The sequence below is a fragment of the Synchiropus splendidus genome, chromosome 12 (assembly GCF_027744825.2).
Source record: "Synchiropus splendidus isolate RoL2022-P1 chromosome 12, RoL_Sspl_1.0, whole genome shotgun sequence".
Classification (NCBI taxonomy): domain Eukaryota; kingdom Metazoa; phylum Chordata; class Actinopteri; order Syngnathiformes; family Callionymidae; genus Synchiropus; species Synchiropus splendidus.
Genome location: NC_071345.1, coordinates 1,314,884 through 1,332,161, shown reverse-complemented (window position 1 = coordinate 1,332,161; position 17,278 = coordinate 1,314,884). Strand labels below are relative to the sequence as shown.

Here is a 17,278-nt window from a genome sequence, read left to right as displayed (position 1 = left end):
GGCCGCGGAAGACCATGACTCATGTTCTCATTGTGTTGACGGGTTAAACCCGTCCCCAACGCTGTGTATCACGTGTTCAAAAACAGTGAATTCAGTTTTGTTTTTTTCCCAGAGAGGACACGTCCAGCAGCGAGTGACCGGGCCGAGCTTTGCTCAGCAGTTCCGAGGACAGAACTTGGACCTGTTTAAAGCTGAGGGATGACGTGGAAAATACAGAACCCTGGCTGAAGCAGTCGAAGGAAAACAACATCTCACCGAGGAAGAATTCTGTATTGAACTAAGAGAGTGTAAAATGAAAAGCAGAAAATAAAGACGGCTGCTCAGACACACACCTTTATTTACTGGAACACACGTGTATTTACAAAGGCCCTGGACAGCGCCCCCTACATCAGGAGAGCTTCAGCCTCCTGCAGCGCTCGCTCCACCTCAGCCACGTCCTCGCAGAAGTTCTCCCTCTCACGAGTCATGTGATCTCGGGCCACGGCCAGCGCTCGCATCTGACCCTCCAACTCCTGCCAGAGACAGAGGGAATTGAACCAACGACCACAGCAGCGAGCACAGGTGAGGTCCACACCTGCAGCCAGGACCTCAAGAGCATCAACGAGAGGAGACCAGACTCACACGTGACCCGCGAGTCACTGCTGTCACCGCTCATTTGTCTCATGCTGCTTGATCGGGATTATCTAATTCGTTTCAACCAGCAGAACATGAGGGGCCACTTCAGACCCCAGACGGGGCCGGGACTCACCTGCAGCTGCAAGCGCTGCTGCGAAGCCACGGTCCCAAAGTTCTGCAACTCACTGAGCAGCTCGGCCGAGAGACGCTGCAGACAGCGAGTCAGACATGAGAGGCGAGTGAGTGAGTGAGTGAGTGTGCGTGCGAGGTCCGAACACTCACGTTGACCTCTTCTCTCTGCTCCTTGTGCTCTTCAGCAGCTTCTCCGACCCGTTCACCTGAAACTTGACATCAAAAACACTATGACCACCAGCTTGCTCTTGATCCAAGTCTCCAGCTCTGCTTCACCACTCATGGGTTCGTGGCCCACAGCGGCAGGACAGTGAAACGGTCCTCGTGTTTAGACCATCAGGGGGCGACTGCTGTCCCAGCATGAGGAGCCATACAGGAGTCATGAGGCTTCTCGCTCACATACACATCACATGACACTTCAGAATCGGACTCACAGAGTCTCACCCTTGCGAGAGTCCCTGAGACCAACCGCGCACGCACGCACGCACGAGTGGCTGAGCCTGGGCTGCAGAAACAGGGAGCGAGTCTGATGTTGACCCACGGCTCATCAATCTTCAGAGTCAGTCAACAGTGAAGTTCAATATAAAAAAAGTCCATTATGAGACATGAGCGAGTCATGACCTCGAGGCGGTGACCATGGTAGCCTTTCCCTCAGATCTCACCTGGATCCAGCTTGGCGGCCACCAGCAGCACATGGCAGCGCGTCAGCTTCCTCTGCACCTCCACCTTCTCCTTCTCCATCTCCACAAACTGCAGCTCCAGCTCCTCCACCCTCAGCTGCTCCAGAACAGGCGGGTTAGTTCCCCGCCGCGGTCCACCCGGCAGGCCACGCCCCCTCTGTACCTGGCTCTCCGTCAGCTTGCTCTGCAGCTGCTCGTTGGCGGCGCTCAGGTTCCTGTTCTGCTCCTTCAGCTCGGCCTGCAGCTCGTACCTGGTGGAGACCCTGAGGGCAACAGGGAGGTGAGAGGCCCCGCAGCAGGCGCCAGATGGAGCTGGGCGTTTACCCTTTGTAGACTTTTGACGGCGCGTTTTTCCTGCAGGTGGAACCAGATCAGAGCTTCAGCTTCATTCCACGCAGCTCTCATGAGAACAAGGAGCAGGACGGCGTCATGTCGTACCTCGCTGCGTTTTCCTTCTGCTGCTTGGGGGCCACTTCCTTTGGGGCAGCGTTTGTTGTGGTCACCGCTCCGGCGTCCTTCAGCTCGCGTTTGTTCTCCGGTCTCTTGGACTCACCTGCAGGAGACACACATGCACGGGTCTCTTCCCAGTCAAGTGTGGACCGTGGAACGAGGGGTCGGTCACTGACCTCGAGGGAGTTTAGAAGCCATGGCGATCCCAGAGCCGCCCCTGAATCACGGGAGCACAAGGTTAGTCAGACCGCTCCGCCAAGCGTGACGTCATTTCACGCCTGTCACGGAGAGACGTGCATCACGCGAAGGTGAACTAAAACGTTGGTCAAACGTATATAACAAAATGAGCATGGAGGGGAAACATACCGTGAACACAGCGTTGCCAACAGTCGCTGCAATTTTCAAAAACACCCCGCCTTGTGTCGTCATCTCTTTTCCGCTTACGTCACTTCCGACAAGCATTTCGCTACCTTTTTTAAAACGTGAAATATATGTTTTAAACTAGTATCGCATTTCATGCCACCATCACACATTTCGTACATTTGATGGCGATGTTGAAACAATGGTTATACCATTTAATAGGCAACCAAACAAACCCGTACGGGGACGACGCCACTGCGCATGCTCGAGGGCGGCTAAATTCAAAACCAGGCTCGTTAGCATCGATGCTCGATGACGTTAGCTGTGGCTAAAGTGATGTCTTAACAAGTTACTTGACGCGTCAGTGCACTGCAAGTTCTTTTGCTGTTGTCTGCAGGATATTGCGATATAAGTGGCCACGACGAAAAGGTAGTGTACCGTGTTTTAATCGGGTCGAGCGGACGGTCCGCGCACAGCAGCAGCCGTTTTCCGCTGCGGAGCGACGACCGGGTTTTGGCGTCTCACACCAGGTCCACGGTTGTTGCTGACCTCACGAATACCGTGCTCCGAAGAGCTAGTGGACTGAAAAGCCGCGGGGAAATGACTGATCGAATGATTGACCCGTGTCCTGTCGAGTATCTTAGTCCAAAACAGTCGAGAACATTTTGGTCGGTTTCTGGTCGGTTCAGCTGCGTGGTTCCGGGTGAAGCATTCAGTGGTTGGACCGATCCGATTCTCACACTGTCACAATGCTCTTTGTATTTCCACAGTGAGAATGGATCCAATGGATGTCGGCAGGAACGAGTGAGTACAGTTGTATTGCTCGGAAACGAATTCAAATCAACCAACCAGTGAAATACCAAGACCGAGGTCTTCACTAACTCCAAGGCTTGAAATGTACACACAGAAAGAAAGAAGCGTCGGTGATGTACTGCTGGGAAGAGAATGTTGTCTCAAGACAAGTGTTGTTTGACGCTTTACTAAGTTCAGCAGAAACTTTCCTTGGTGTCACCTGACGCGCTTCTCTGTTGTTCCACAGTGAAAACGGGGGCGTCTCCAAACGTCGCATTTCCTCGGTCAGTGGAAGAGCTGCTTGTCAGACGATTGATTTTATCTGTCACTGACTTGTAACTGTTCCTTTTAGATTTTAAAAGCACCTCGGAAGTCTGCGATCTGTCCGGATCCCGTGCAGCAGGAATATACGGTGAAGTCCTTTGTTGTTGGTGAACAGCTCTTTGGCTGCCGTGAGCGGACGCCTCAGGCTTCCTGACTCATGGCCCTTTTGCTCTAGATGGAACCGTGCAAGCCGGCGGAGAAGAGGATTTCCCGGAGAGTCAGTTTCGCTCCAGCGAACGACGTTCTTCTCTTTTCAAAGTGAGTGTCGAGTGTAGGACTTTGACCAGGACAACTTCACCCCATCACCCGTCTTGTGCGCAGGGACCTGAAGAACTCCCCGGGCAGAAGTCCCCTGCAGGAGCTGATGGCCACCAGTATGTATAAACACATAGCCTTACAAAGAGAGAAACCTTTGAGACTTTTGACCTGTCTTTTGTTCCCAGCAGCTCCGACGCCACAGAACAGGTATGATCTTAGTCTGTCCACGCTGTGAGACTCATCTGACCTGAGGTTTGCACCACCACCACCAGCAGCAGGGCCCAGGTGGTCGGCACTGAGGAAGCTCATCAGCAAATTAAAGGTGAACATTTAAACCCTGGACATGGAAAAGACGTGACGTGAGTGACGTTCTTCTGATTCTCTTCAGGAATGGAAACTCTGTTGAGCGGCTCTCTTCATCACAGTCGTCACCCTGAGAAGGTGGGTTTTATTCAGCTGCTATTGAATTTGTCAGGTGAAGGTCTGAGATCCTCGAACACCACTAAACTTTTTTGTCATCTCAACCCTTCTAGTCAACCACTGAAGGCCTGGGAGAGAGGACCATGATCTACAGTAGCGACGATGCATTCATGGACATGACCCACAGTCACACCATCAACATCGCTCATGTGGAAGACACCTTCTTGGACCCTCCTCATGGGAGCAAGCCCACCTTCAGGGCCACGTCCAGCGACTTCACGCTTGCCCAAACTCCGAACTTGAGGGCATCTGTCGGCGTGAACATGGATTTCTGTGCTTCACCGTCTCTTCCTGAGTTTGACTCTGACTTTAGAGACTTTCTATCGAGTCTGTCCAAACCCAGTGGACCCAACGTTGTCCCTCACATGACTCCGGCTGCAGCGACATCTCAGGTGAAGGATGTGAGCAAAGAGAATCGGGCTCCGTTGGTGGTGAGCGGGTCGGTCCCCCCAGCCCAGCAGCAGGACTCTTCATTCGGGAAGGCAGAGGAAGAAGACGAGCCTTTTGGGTTTCTGTTTCCACCCAAAGAAAGATTGAAGGCGCAACGGGAATCGGTGAGCGAGAAGACGGCGCCGCCGAAGAGCCACTCGGAGTATGGTGCGACGCGCTCGACAGGTAGGGAGCAGCGCCTGGTCCTCGTGAGACCAGCCTGTCTTTTACCTTCCAACAACAAACAAATGGTCAAAATGTTTTTGTTGAATTTCATTTTCTCAGCATGAAACTAAATATGCCCATACCAGTGGGGACTGGATCACAGACAAAAGTGTTTATCTAAAGAGCGTGAGGAAAAAACAGCTGTGTGACCTGCCAGCTGAGAATCCCAGTTCAAGTTATGGATACATCTGAATCGTATATTTTCCTCTTCATTGCCCTCGATGTTTCAAACCTCACCATATTGAAGGGTCGGAGAGCAGAATCCGGCAGCAGTGGAGCTCGTGCCGTCCCTCGCAGATGTCTGACCCTGATCTCCCTCTCTGCTTCTCAGAGGTGACGTCCCTGAGGAAGTCCTCCACACCGGCTCCTGGTCTCAGCTCCAAGGTGATTGCCAGTGTTTGCGTTCCTGAGGAACGGCTGTCGCTCCCTGTGACCCGCTCTCTCTTCAGCTCTGACCTAAGTGCCTGCTTTTGTCTTCAGACCGACAGAGCGCTGGGCCTGACTCCGAACCACGCCGCCCCAGCCTCCTGGAGCGTTGACTCCGCTCTCTCCACGCTGAGCACCAGTTCTGACACCAGGACACCTGCCAAGCTTCTGCAGGCCGTCGACCCGAGCAGTGCTCTGAACAGCACCAGAGCAGCGGAGGACGCTCATGATGATGATGATGGAGACCTGAGCATGGATCTGACTGAAGCACACACCGGCTACATCTCTGATGCCACGCTCCACCTTCTGCCCCAGCCAACTGGTAAATCCAGCAGCTCACCATCAGTCTGGTTTCGAACCACTGAAGACCCTGACCCACCCGCGGGAGGGGCATGAATCTCCCCTGATCTCTTCAACGTGTCTTCACTTTTTAAAGACAAAAACCTGACTGGCCAAACCTCCGACCATAGAAACATGTTTTACTGATGTGGGCTTCCTGTCTCCAGGTGGGAAGACTGCAGTGAACGTGCTGATGGAGACGGGCGTCTGCATGTCTGTGGTGAGTTCCATCGCCCACCAGAACATCAGGCCGTGGCTCTACTCTGAAGGATTAAGGAGCTGCTCAAGACATTTGGGTTTAGAAATAAGCTTCCGTTTGGAGTGGGGGTCGAAGAAAGGCCTTCCGAGGGACAGAGTGAGACAACAGTGTTCTTTCTCTCTTCAGTGTGAAGAAGCCCTGAAAAATGAGGGCAAGGAGGAGCCCAGAGGTCACGCTGCAGATCTCACCTCTTTGCTGTCACAGCAAAGCCAGACTGGTGCAGAGCTGCCGACAGGGGCCTTGGTCAAGGAGGTGGAGATGGAAATGACAGAGTGTCTGACCATGAACGTGGAAACAGACCTATTCCTGCATTCTCTCCTTAACAAGGATGGGGTGCAGGACCATGGTCCCGGGAGGGCGGTCCGGGCATCCCAGGAGACCCTCTGGGACCAGGATGTGAGCATGGCCCTGACGGTGCCACAGGCTGGAGGCATCACTGAGCTGGAGCACATGCCCAGACGAAGCCTCGGTGTGAGACACGCTCCTGTGGGAAGACAGAGTGGAGCTGCTGGAGAGCTGCTCTGCAAAGGTGAGCAGCTCGTGCCAGGAGTGTCACGGCAACAAAGACTGAGCAACAGTTGAAAAACTCACTCTGTTTGTTGTCCTCCAGACTGGCAATCCTCAGTTGAACCTTCCAGACCAGCAGCCGCAGAACAGAAGGTGGGTTCTGAGACAGGCTTTTACCTAGGATTCGACGTCCAAAACCCGCCCCCAACACATAACCCCGCCCCCCTCCCGACACACCATGTCAACCACTGACAACTAACTACTTCCTCTGTAAAAAAACACCGCTGTAAATTAAACTATTTGCACCAAAATAACTTGATAAACAAGCATCTGAGTCAAAGAACAAACATTAACGGACATGAAGTCAGTAACTGTTGCCACGGTGACACTGTGAGACGTAGGTGTCCCCTGGGCAGCTGTTTTACTGGGCTGAGCCTGATCCATTAAAATAAGAATCATAATAAAAATGATTCCTTCCCTCACTACCAGCCATGGTGTGTCCAGCCTCGTGTCTCCATCTGTTTTCATGTGTTGATGCCAGATAAGCAGCTGTATCAGCTAACTGTCACAACCACAACATTCATTCATTCAAACAACACATATCAAGGCTCGTCGCTTGGTTCACTCAACAGAACTACTGGAATTTTCATCCCTTTTTTCCCAAATACTCCTCCCATTAGAAAGCAATGAGTTAGTTTAGTGAAGGATTGTTTCAAGTGTGGAAGTGATCTGTGGTTTCCTCCTGTCACCAGCGTCAGACGTCCCGGTAAACAAATATGGCGAGCGCAATGGCCAAAACACGGTTGTGAAAGGTTGGAGAATCTGCAAAACTGGATCATATTTGGTGAAATTACCGGGCGGTAACACAATTGAATGTAAAGCAGTGAGATGACACTGTGAGTCAGGCATTATACAGACACTAATGATACATTTAGGTTGGATTTAGGTTTAGGTTTGGAGGGCGGCCAGTTTTTCATGTTTGCAGTTCAGACGCCCTCAAGCTCAAAGCCTGTTCTGAGGTGGGTCACGTGCCGCTTCCTGTCGCACCACGACTCCTGGGGCTGCTTTGTCACCATCTAGCGGTCCAGTTGGTGACGTGTGCAGCTGCTGACTGAGAAAGAGTGGGAGTGGGACCTTCTGCAGCCTGCAGGAGTCCACGACCACGTAGCTCGGAGAAGAAACACAGCTGCAGCAAACTCCAGATGAACTAACCATTCTCCTGGAACGTGTGTGTCCTGCAGACCAGCGCTGACGACAGAGAGGGGACAGTGAGGTTCAGCGCGGAAGACGTGTGCATGGATGAGACCAGAAGTCACACCGCGATCATCACCGCTGACCTGCAGAACCAGAACCGGGAGCCTTCAGCCTCCGTCGGGGAGAAAACCATCCAATTCAACTGGAGCGAGGCGCACATGGACCTGACCACGAGTCACACTGCCCACCTGGACTTGGCTCCTACAGAGAAGACCGTGAGATTCAGCGCAAACGCTGGGGCCATGGACACGACGCAGTGCCTGACCACCCGCATCGATGTCGCCCTGAGGAAAGGAAGTCAGTTCGGAGGAGAGCGAACTGTGCGATTCTGCGCCGAGGATGCCGCCATGGAGATGACCCGGAGTCATACTGCCAGCATCGCGTCCCACCTCCCACACCTCAGCGTGCCGCTCGGGCCCTGCGCTGGAGAGAAAACCGTCCGCTTCAACACTAATGGCGCAGAGATGGACTTGACCAAGAGCCACACGGTTCACATCCATGACTATTTAGCTCCACAGAAGCGCCAGAGCAGGGAGCTGCTGCTACCTGGAGGAGAGAAAACCATTCGGTTCCAAGCTCAAGACGCTGATATGGACCTCACCAGGTGTTGCACCATGAACGTGGCTGCTTGTCTTGGCAGAGAAGCACAGCAGAATCTGAACTTCTGGAGTGGAGACAAGACTGTGAGGTTCCAGGACGCAGCCATGGACGTGACCAAGAATCACACCGTCTGGATTGAGGCTCAGCAGGACCTCAATTGGAGGCCTTCAGATCCAGAGCCCTCAGACCGAGCCGTGGGACTCCAGTCCAGTGGAGCAGCTATGGATGTGGCCAACATCGCTGCAGAGCTGGAACCAGGATGTGAAGAGCTCTCAGCGGGCGGCGCAGAGAAGACGCTGAGGTTCCAGGACGCTGCCATGGACATGACCAAGAATCACACCGTCTGGATTGAGGCTCAGCAGGACCTCAATTGGAGGCCATCAGATCCAGAGGCCTCAGACCGAGCCGTGGGACTCCAGTCCTGTGGAGCAGCAATGGATGTGACCAACATCGTTGCAGAGCTGGAACCAGGAAGTGAAGAGCTCTCAGCGGGCGGCGCAGAGAAGACGCTGAGGTTCCAGGACACTGCCATGGACATGACCAGAAATCACACCGTGAACATCCTTGCCTCTGAAGACGAGGCTGCCACTCGCTCGGGCAGTGCCGTCCTTGCTTCCCACGTGGAGCCACAGAGCCATCAAAGCACCCTGCAAGAACCAAGCCAGCCATCACCTGAGGCCAGCAACAGCAGCAGCAGCCAGGGCCAGGTCTCTGGAAGCAGATCTTTGTCAGCGCTCCACTCGGGAACGGGCCGGGACATCGTCCGGGGTCAGCGTCCGAGCGGCAGGTGGTGTCACGCTCCTGCAGAGCCACCTGAGCTGGACGTGAGCGATGCACACGGCGCTGTGGAGACCACCACTCATGGGTCCACAGCTGATGGTGAGAAGGATCCAGACGAGCTGCAGAGTGGAGGCACTGTGCTGAAGAGCTCCTGTCAGGATGACGATGAGGTCTCTCCACCTGCTCGCAAGTCCAGAAGAATGAGTCTGACCGACCTCCAGAGCAAGGTCCGGCGGCTGAGCCACCTCATCAGCACAGCTCCCAGATGTCCTCCTGTTCCTGACCTGGACCCTGACGACAGGTGCGAGGACAAACACCCAGAAGACGGACCTGAGGATGAGGATGGAAGCCAGGCTCGCACCGAAGAGCCACGCCTCAATCCTGTGACGCCGTTGAACCTGAGGAGCAACGCGCTGATGTCCAGACTCTCCGTGGGCAGCATCAAGCCCAAGCTGCCCTCCAGAGGCAAAGCCCTGGATGAGAGGCCGAGCGTGGACCTGGCCAGTGAAGGCCGACTCCACCCACTGGATCGCGACGTAAGCTACATCAAGGACGAAGAGCTTGGAAGCTACGAGGAGGTGTCTGAAACGCTGGACATGTCGAGTCCTCCCCGCGCCCCCGAGATGAGCAGTCCCCCGGAGATATACGGCTGGGACCTGGACCCGGACCTGGACTTGGACGCGCTGGCAGACCTGGCCTTCGCGCCTCACAGGAAGAAAAGAGGTTCGCTCCCAGACGCAGGAGCAGCTGAGGAGACGAGACCAAAGCCTGAGGTGGACGCCATGGATGCCCGAGCTGTCAGCCAGGTGAGTCAGCTTTGTGGCCCCCACCCTTCTGCTCCTGCTAACGTTTGCTCCCTGACTGGGCTCCAGGCTGCAGGCTCCTCGCCCCCGGCCCCCAGCGTGGCCCCCCAGCCCGTGGACACCTGTGAGGCCACCTTTGAAACCAGTGAGTTAGTCTTGAGTTGTTTTGCATCGTCTCGTGGTCCAAAGTTTGTTGCGAGGACTTGTTGGAAGATGTTGCCGTACAGAAGTGACTGGTCTGACCTGCTCCTCTGGTGAAGCTTGCTCTTCCTCACTGAAGCTCTCTGCTGTCTCCCCCGCAGCTCTGGACTGCACCAGCGACGTGTCCAAGGTACTTCCTCACTCCCGCTCCTAGCTTCCCGCCCCCTCCTGATCCATGACCTGCTCCTTCCTTCCTTCCTTCCTCAGAAACTGGAGAACCCCTGCATCACCGTGTCCCACTTCCTGAAGCTCTTCAACATCGACTTTGTCATCCACAAGCCTCGGCAGAGCGTCCCGGGCAACGTAGGTGCTCCCACCCCGGGGGGAGGGTCGTCGAGCCAGTCATGTGACCGCTTCTCCCCTGACTCTGCAGCAGCAGCGCAGCGAGGACTCCACAGAGATGCAGTTGCTGAAGGACAGACACCTGCTGCTGCCCAGGCAGAGGGTGTACGAGCGGGAGGAGCGGCGCCTGGCGGAGAGGCTGGAGGAGTGAGTAGCCGTGACCCGTATCTGAGACCTGAGGGGCGGCGCCGTTACTGTGGTGACCCGCGCAGCAAGCTTCATGAGATCACCTGGCTTTTAGGAACCAGGGTCATGTGTGGAGTCACTGCCACAGGTCACCTGCCTGATCCAGGCTGGGACGACCTCCAGTAGAGACTCCAGTCTGAGGTGGTCTGGGTCCCTGCACCACCCCCCTGAGAGCCGCACGCCCCGGTCGCGTCAGGACTGCAGTTGACTGTGTGTTTGCTCAGGTTGAAGGTGAGGAAGGAGGACTTGGGCCGGCCTCTGAGGATGGTGAATCCAGGCTTGTGGACGGAGATGAAGACCCTCTCGGAGCCGGAGGTACGGCCGAGTCGTCCCCGGCGTTGGCGCTCGCTCACGCTCCTGCTCTTTGTCCCACAGCTCCAGGGCTTTGGCGTCAAGCTGAAGGAGAGGCATCGTTTCTTCTCAAAGCTGAGCAAAGAGATGTTCCACCAGAAGAAGGAGGCGCTGTACATGGAGCTCCTCCAAGCTCAGGAGGTGAGAGAGGGACGCGGCTGCGGGGTGTGGGAGCTGGGTGGCTCATGTGTTGCTGCTGAAGGAGCAAGACGTGGTGGTGAGGCGCAGCCTGGCGGAGGCTGAGCAGGTGCTCGGCGGCCTGGACCAGTGCGTCGCTCAGGTGCAAGCAGGTGAGACACGTCTGCAGTTCCAGCCCCAGTCTGCGGCGCTGACACGCTCTTTCCCTGCTGCAGAGCTCGCTGCCCTGGACCGGACCTCTTCAGGATCTCTGCAGGAAGGTAACCCGCCCGGCTGTGGCACTGCTAAAGCTAACTTTAGCAGTGCCACTGTGCTAAAGCTAACTCTCCCCCACAGAGCTGCAGTCGCTGGAGCGGAGTCTGGAGCAGAAGAGCAGGTGAGTGCGTCAGTGTGGCGCCCCGCGCTGCGGCTGCCGTAACCGCCGTGTGGCTGCAGGCTCCAGTGTGAGGCGGAGACGTGCCGCGCCCGCAGCGCCAGCACGATGGAGCGCCTGAAGGTGGAGGCCCATACCCTGCACAGCCAGCTGGAGCTGCTCCATCAGTGAGTGCTGCTCCATGGCCCCGGGCCTCGGGTCCCATCTCCAGCCTCACACTGACCCATGTGTCCGCCAGGCTGAGCGAGTGGAGGATGGAGCTGCGGCCAGCCGGCCGCACGCTCTTCACCTTCCTGCACGGGACCCTGCAGCTGGAGGTCACACACCAGGATGGTGAGGAGGAGGAGAAGCTGGCTGACATCAGCGCCACGCTGCAGCTGGACGGTGAGAGCCAATCACAGCCCAGCCCCGCCTCCGGTCCCGCCTCCGACGCTCTGTGTGTGTGTGTGCAGAGGAGCGCTCGCAGGACCACGCCCGCCTGGTCCACCTCCTGCTCTCGCAGCATCTGCAGACCCAGACCCGGTCCTGGCTGGACCGCTACCCGACGCGGGCCCATGTCCCCAAGGTGACAGAGCACGACAATGGTGCGGGAGCCGCTGCTCACAGAGGGGTGTGCTTTGTGTGCAGCTGCTGCTGGACTTGGGCCTGGTGGTGAGCCGCTGCCGTCTGCTGGGCGAGGAGCTGCGCCTGCTGAGGGCGTGGGGCGCGCTGAGGCTGGACATCCTGGACATCTGCTGCCGCCAGGGCCGGTGAGTCGGGCTCCACTGCGGCCCGGAGGGTGGCTCCGGTGTTGGAGCCGAGTCCCTGCTGGCAGCAGAGGAAACTTCTGCTCCAACTGGGACTGGAGCTTCTGTCATGTCCTGGTGCGGTCGGGGCTCACGGGCTGCTCTGCTCCCGCAGGGTTCACATCCTCTTCAGTAGTCTGAAGACCTTCTCCAAGTTCGAGGTGGTCTTGTCGGCAAGTGTGGTGGACGGCGTCTGCATGCTCCAGCTCTTCAGTTTCAGGAACCTGATCGGACGCACCAGGTGAGTCTCTCAGGCCCCCCGTACCCCCCAGGCCGCCCTCTTCTGACGCTGGTGTCTGACGTCCAGCCTGAGCCAGGTCAGCCAGATCGTGGCGTCCGCGAGTCCAGGCAGGAAGCTGCTGACCCGGATCGTCAAGAAGATCCACCAGGATCTGCTGTCCTGAAGCCTCCACGCTTGCCCCGCCCCCAGCTCCACCTCCCGCCGCCTGCCTTCGCCACAGACTCCTTTAAATGTTCTCAGCATTGAAGCGCAGGTGTTGGTGCGGCACACACACACACACACACACACGCTTGTCCTGGTGAGGACCTCTCATGGCCAGGAAGAGTCTCTTTCTCTCTCTCTCTCTTTCACAAACACACCTGATATTTAAGAGGTAAACTGAAGCACATGCGCGGCAAACTAAGTCGCAAAACTCGTCTGTCACGTCACGTGTTAGAAGCTCCCTCAGATGAGGTCCCCAATCTTGGGTGTAATACTGGACTTGACCTGCAGGCGGCGCCCGTCGTCTAGCGTGGCGCTCCTCCGGACTTTCCTGTGAAGATCCCGCGCTGTTCGACAATAAACATCTTTGGACTATAAACCTGCAGCTCGACTGTTGTGTGTCACGCGCGCTGTGTTTTCTGGCGATGACGTCAGAGCAGCGAGAGGGAACGAGACGCCAGGGGTCGCTGCATGCCACGTGTGTGTTGGGAGCCCAGCGTCGTGTGGAGAGGTTGGCTGGTGGAACCAGAGCCTGCTGGCCTGGTTCTGGTCACAGCAGCGAGCTGTAAAGTCACCCCGACCTTCTGTGAAGGGGTCACCGTGGAGTCCTGTTCTGACTGTAGCCATGAGCTCGCCCTGACGGTGGTCATGTCACCGTCCACTTCCTCCTGCCCGGTTGGCTTTTCCGGGGCCGGGTGCCGGGGGGGTGGCTCCCCCGCTGAGCGCCTCCTGTCCGTCACTCCACTGACATGCGGACAGTGTGGAGGTCAAACAGCCGGAGACGACCCCGTGAAGGGGGGCAGGCTGAGGGGCCCTGGGTGGCCCATGTCAACCGTCAAACTGGACCTTCCAAACCGTCAACCCACCCCCCCCAGCAGCTACTGTCAGGTCACATCACCCCCCCCACACACACACACACACACACACACACACACACACACACGTTCTCCGGGTCAGTGTGTGTTATGACAGGGTCACCACAGTTGTAATTACATGTTGAATAACAAGCATCAGTCTTTCTCCTCTCTCTGCTCCTGTTTCTTCTCTTCCTTCTCTGCCTCTTCTTTTCCCCCGATCTTCATTGTCTCCTTCGTCAGTTTCGTGGTCTTCATCGTGGTTTCCTTCTTTTCCTCTTCGTCGTCTCGATGATCTCCACTGCTTTTTCCATTCCTTCCTTTCTTCTTTGCCCTTTTCATCTTCAGCACGCTCCTCTTTCCCTCCTCATCTTCACGCTCTGCCTCATTGATCCCTTCTTTCACTTTGCCTTCTGTCTCTTGTTGCCATGTTTGTCGTCGGTCAGTTTTCTTTGTCGTGCCATGATCCCGACTCTCTTCCTCTCGGTGCTCCTGTTTCTTCTCTTCCCTCCTGATCTTCTTCATCCTCTTCTTCGTCAGTTTCATGGTTTCCTTCTTCTTTCTTCTCCTCCTCTTTGTTCTCCTCTGCTTTTTCCATTCCTTCCTTTCTTCTTTGCCCTTCTCATCTTCAGCACGCTCCTCTTTCCCTCCTCATCTTCACGCTCTGCCTCATTGATCCCTTTCTTTCACTTCGCCTTCTACCTCTCTGTCTCTTGTTGCCGTCTTTGTCCTTGTCGTCGCCATCTTCCTCTTCATCATCCTCACCTGGCCCTGATCCCCAACTCTCTTCCTCTCATCGTCCTCCTGCCGTCCGTGTTGATCTTGACTGAAGTCATCACTTTTATAGCTCGGGCTGAGAGGTCACCGCAGGTCAAGGACGCGGAGCTCTGACCAGGTTAGCACTGTGCCTCCGGCTCTCACTGTAAACAGATTTGAACCTGCCGCTGCGAGTGACACAATTAGATCATCCTGTGTGGAGAATCAGCTGTCGGACACCTGGAGCGGATCCATCATTGTGGCGCACTCGGTCCAAACCATTTTCGCCTTGATTTGTTTTTGTTTTATCGAAAGACAACATCACTTCAGACACGTTTCTCTTCAATGAAAGCTTTGTCTTTCAGCTGCGCTGCTGGTCGACTCGCTCCCTCCCAACATTCGCTCGCAGTATTGAAGGTGTATTTTCCAGTCAGTACTTTTCTAGACGTTATGGCCATGTCAGACTTGTCATCGCATTGCAGGCCTGGACTCCAGGTCCGTTCTTCTCAGCTGGGCCGAGGTCTATTGTGCCGCTTCCTTTGGCCCGGCGGGCGTCCCTGGTGCCGACGGATGGGCGGAGTCCTCCGAGGTGCTCTGCAGGGATGCCACACAATAGTCCCACATTCCTGTCGGTGCGCGGCAGCTGCCGCCCGCTTCTGCTGAGGCTCCGGACAATTCAGGGAAAAGTGACCTGAGCTTCTGCGAGCCGAGTCAGCCACATGTAAAACCTTCAACAGTGCCTGCGTGGGAGGAAAGTGGAGTGGCTGGAGGGACTCCCGCAGGACTGAGGACGGAGTTCCTCCTCTCACACATGGACACGTCCACGGCGCCTGTTTCCACTCCACTGACCCTCCGCTGATGTGCTTGGGCTCGAGTCTCATTTTGGCCCAAAGTTGCCGACTTTGGTGTCGCGGTCACGTTTGTGGGCCTCAGTTCAGACTCCTCTGTTGTTATTCTCTGGTACTTCGTCTCTCGTCACTTTTGTCCTTTGATCTTGTGACGTCCGAGCGTCTTCATGTTGACAATGGTGACAGTCGAGTCGTCGACACGTGACGTGTGCGGGGGGACGAACACGTCACGTGTCCGGTGTGAAAGGCTCGCGTCCTTTGATGACTCGTTTCTCCTCTTGACTTCGCCATCGTCCAGCGCCTTGACCTCCCCATGTCGGCCCAGACCCGTCCCGAGGCGCCTCAGGAGGGACCCCGCCGGGGTCACCCGGGCAGGTGGACGGTCCCGGAGAGTCCAAGTCAGAAACCTGAGAGGGGGCTGCTGCAGGCTGGTCATTAGTTCTGCAGGCTGGTGTCCTATTGAGACGTGAATGAGTGGAACTCGACCCCCACACACACACACACTCGGGGCCGGGGGGGGGGGGCTGGGTCCGTTATAATGGTCGGCTCTCAGCAGGAGGCGCAGCAGCTGTGCAGCTCCTGTTGTAACTGCAGCCTCATTAGCAGCAGGGACTTTGATCCCAGGCTGGCAGGACTCCTGAGTCCCACAGTCCCGCGTCTCGCTCCTCTCCTCCAGCAGGGGGCGTCCCCTCCAGGACTTCCTTCTGAAGCTGGAGGAGTGGGAGGAAACCAGAGTGCATGCCCTTCTGCTTGACTCAGCTTCAGCCACTGAGACCTTTGCTTCTCCGTTCTGACCTCTTCTTCACTTGAGCCTCAGATTCACGTGAGGAGGTTGACTTCGAGTCTCAGACCAGTTCAACCGTCAGTTCAGGCGTCTGTCACGACGTTCGAGTTCAGGCTCAAACCGAAGGTTTTGACCTCCTTCTTGGGCTCCAGGTCTTTCTTCAGTCCCTGGAGTGGCACCGTGCACCCGGGCCCCTGCGTTCACACCTTGAGAGTGCGGCCCTTGTTTTCCGTGCTCAGCACCTCTGAGACTCTCTCCGTCCTCAGGAGTCACAGCTGTTTCTCCTCCCGGCCTCTTCACTGTTGTCATCGCCGCTGTCGTCACGGCGACGCCTCCTTTGTTGCTTCACCGCTTCTCAGGCGACTATCGGTGACCTGGTGAAAGGTGCTGCTATTCCGGGGCCCGGGGTGTGTGGGAGCAGCGGAGTCCAGACTTCATCTCCGCCCACTGGCTGCGGCGCGGCGGCCGCTTCAGCTAAGTGCATTCCCCGTGGCTCCGGTCCAAACCCCTGCTTGACCTGCGCTGATAAACTGGGCTCTGGAGTGGTGGGACTCCAGTTGCTGAAGACTGACTCGGCATCTGAGATCCGGGCCGTGACCCCGTGACTGCCCAGGAAAGCATGGTGGAGCTCCGTCGTCCAGAGACTCTGAGCAGAGCTTCATCCCAGACACAGCTGACGCGTCATGTGACCTCTCCTGCTGGCGTGTGGTTCAGTCCAGTCTGACCTAAAGACTGAGTGTTCTGAAGGCTCCCTCTGACGGCTGACTCCGTGAGGCCCGCGATGTTTGGGACTGGAACCTCTCCAGGGTGGTGACTCAGCCAGAGGGCCGTGGCTGGGCTCTGTCCTCCGTCAGCCGCCCGCTGGCTCTAATTGGTCCTGACGCGGCGGATCCTGGACCCGCCTGCTGCAGGATTAACACCTTGCGCTCTCCTCCGGACCGGCTCGGACCCGATAAGATTTCTGAGGCCCATCCGTCATGGAAGATCCGGGTGGAGCGATAAGAGCCGCAGGCCTGTGGTGGAGACACTCGCTGACACGGCAGGTCACATGGTCGCCTCACACGGTCCAGGGTGCCAGGCCACTGGTTCGGAAGTCGTTTTTGGACTTTTGAAGAAACGTCTTGAGTATGGCCTCGTGTCCCGGGACCAGTGGGTGCTGTCCAGGAGAGAAGCAGGAGGGAGCATTCTGGAGTCGATGAAACCATCGAAGAGTGAAAGCCAATCTCACCTCCAGAACAGGGAAGGGACTGATAACCCACGAGGTCAAAGGTCATGTTCCTGCAGAAGAACAAAATGAGGCGCATGACAAGGAAGGACAGGAGAGATGAGTGTGCCATTGCGTGGCAGACAAAATGGCCGACTGAGGAGTGCATGACATGAAACCGGAGCCGGTCCTCTCTGAACTCCAGACCCACACGTTGGACAGCTTCCTGGACCTCGGTGCCGCTGGACGGGGACCAGTCCTCGGAGCACGGGTCAGAGCTTTGACTCGGGTCTGAGGCGCT

General features: G+C 56.5%; 2 protein-coding genes across 9 annotated transcripts; one reads left to right on the top strand and one right to left on the bottom strand.

Annotated features, from left to right (window-relative positions):
• Positions 1 to 333: 333 nt before the first annotated feature.
• Positions 334 to 2,348, bottom strand: knstrn (kinetochore localized astrin (SPAG5) binding protein). 2 transcript variants are annotated; one of them, XM_053880497.1, is made up of 9 exons: positions 2,244 to 2,348; positions 2,054 to 2,094; positions 1,866 to 1,980; positions 1,752 to 1,781; positions 1,591 to 1,690; positions 1,410 to 1,524; positions 898 to 959; positions 749 to 823; positions 334 to 512 (listed from the first exon to the last, which is right to left on the bottom strand). In XM_053880497.1, exons 2-9 carry the CDS (start codon positions 2,073 to 2,075, stop codon positions 384 to 386), a joined length of 648 nt encoding a protein of 215 aa, XP_053736472.1. In that variant the 5' UTR covers positions 2,076 to 2,094; positions 2,244 to 2,348; the 3' UTR covers positions 334 to 383. The 2 variants fall into 2 exon arrangements, with proteins under 2 accessions (XP_053736472.1, XP_053736473.1); XM_053880498.1 differs by having other exon boundaries at positions 898 to 953.
• Positions 1,920 to 12,896, top strand: knl1 (kinetochore scaffold 1). 7 transcript variants are annotated; one of them, XM_053880491.1, is made up of 32 exons: positions 2,518 to 2,666; positions 3,008 to 3,041; positions 3,277 to 3,313; positions 3,382 to 3,441; positions 3,529 to 3,611; positions 3,675 to 3,727; positions 3,797 to 3,818; positions 3,884 to 3,933; positions 4,000 to 4,052; positions 4,145 to 4,706; positions 5,077 to 5,129; positions 5,226 to 5,493; positions 5,678 to 5,730; positions 5,896 to 6,021; positions 6,097 to 6,298; positions 6,380 to 6,429; positions 7,518 to 9,716; positions 9,783 to 9,858; positions 10,016 to 10,044; positions 10,122 to 10,217; positions 10,288 to 10,403; positions 10,667 to 10,757; positions 10,818 to 10,934; positions 10,996 to 11,083; positions 11,147 to 11,191; positions 11,268 to 11,307; positions 11,367 to 11,471; positions 11,543 to 11,688; positions 11,757 to 11,869; positions 11,932 to 12,053; positions 12,205 to 12,330; positions 12,397 to 12,896. In XM_053880491.1, exons 2-32 carry the CDS (start codon positions 3,013 to 3,015, stop codon positions 12,491 to 12,493), a joined length of 5,307 nt encoding a protein of 1,768 aa, XP_053736466.1. In that variant the 5' UTR covers positions 2,518 to 2,666; positions 3,008 to 3,012; the 3' UTR covers positions 12,494 to 12,896. The 7 variants fall into 7 exon arrangements, with proteins under 7 accessions (XP_053736460.1, XP_053736466.1, XP_053736464.1 ...); XM_053880485.1 differs by lacking the exon at positions 2,518 to 2,666 and adding an exon at positions 1,920 to 2,114 and having other exon boundaries at positions 5,896 to 6,298; XM_053880489.1 differs by having other exon boundaries at positions 3,800 to 3,818; positions 3,887 to 3,933; positions 5,896 to 6,298.
• Positions 12,897 to 17,278: the final 4,382 nt, after the last annotated feature.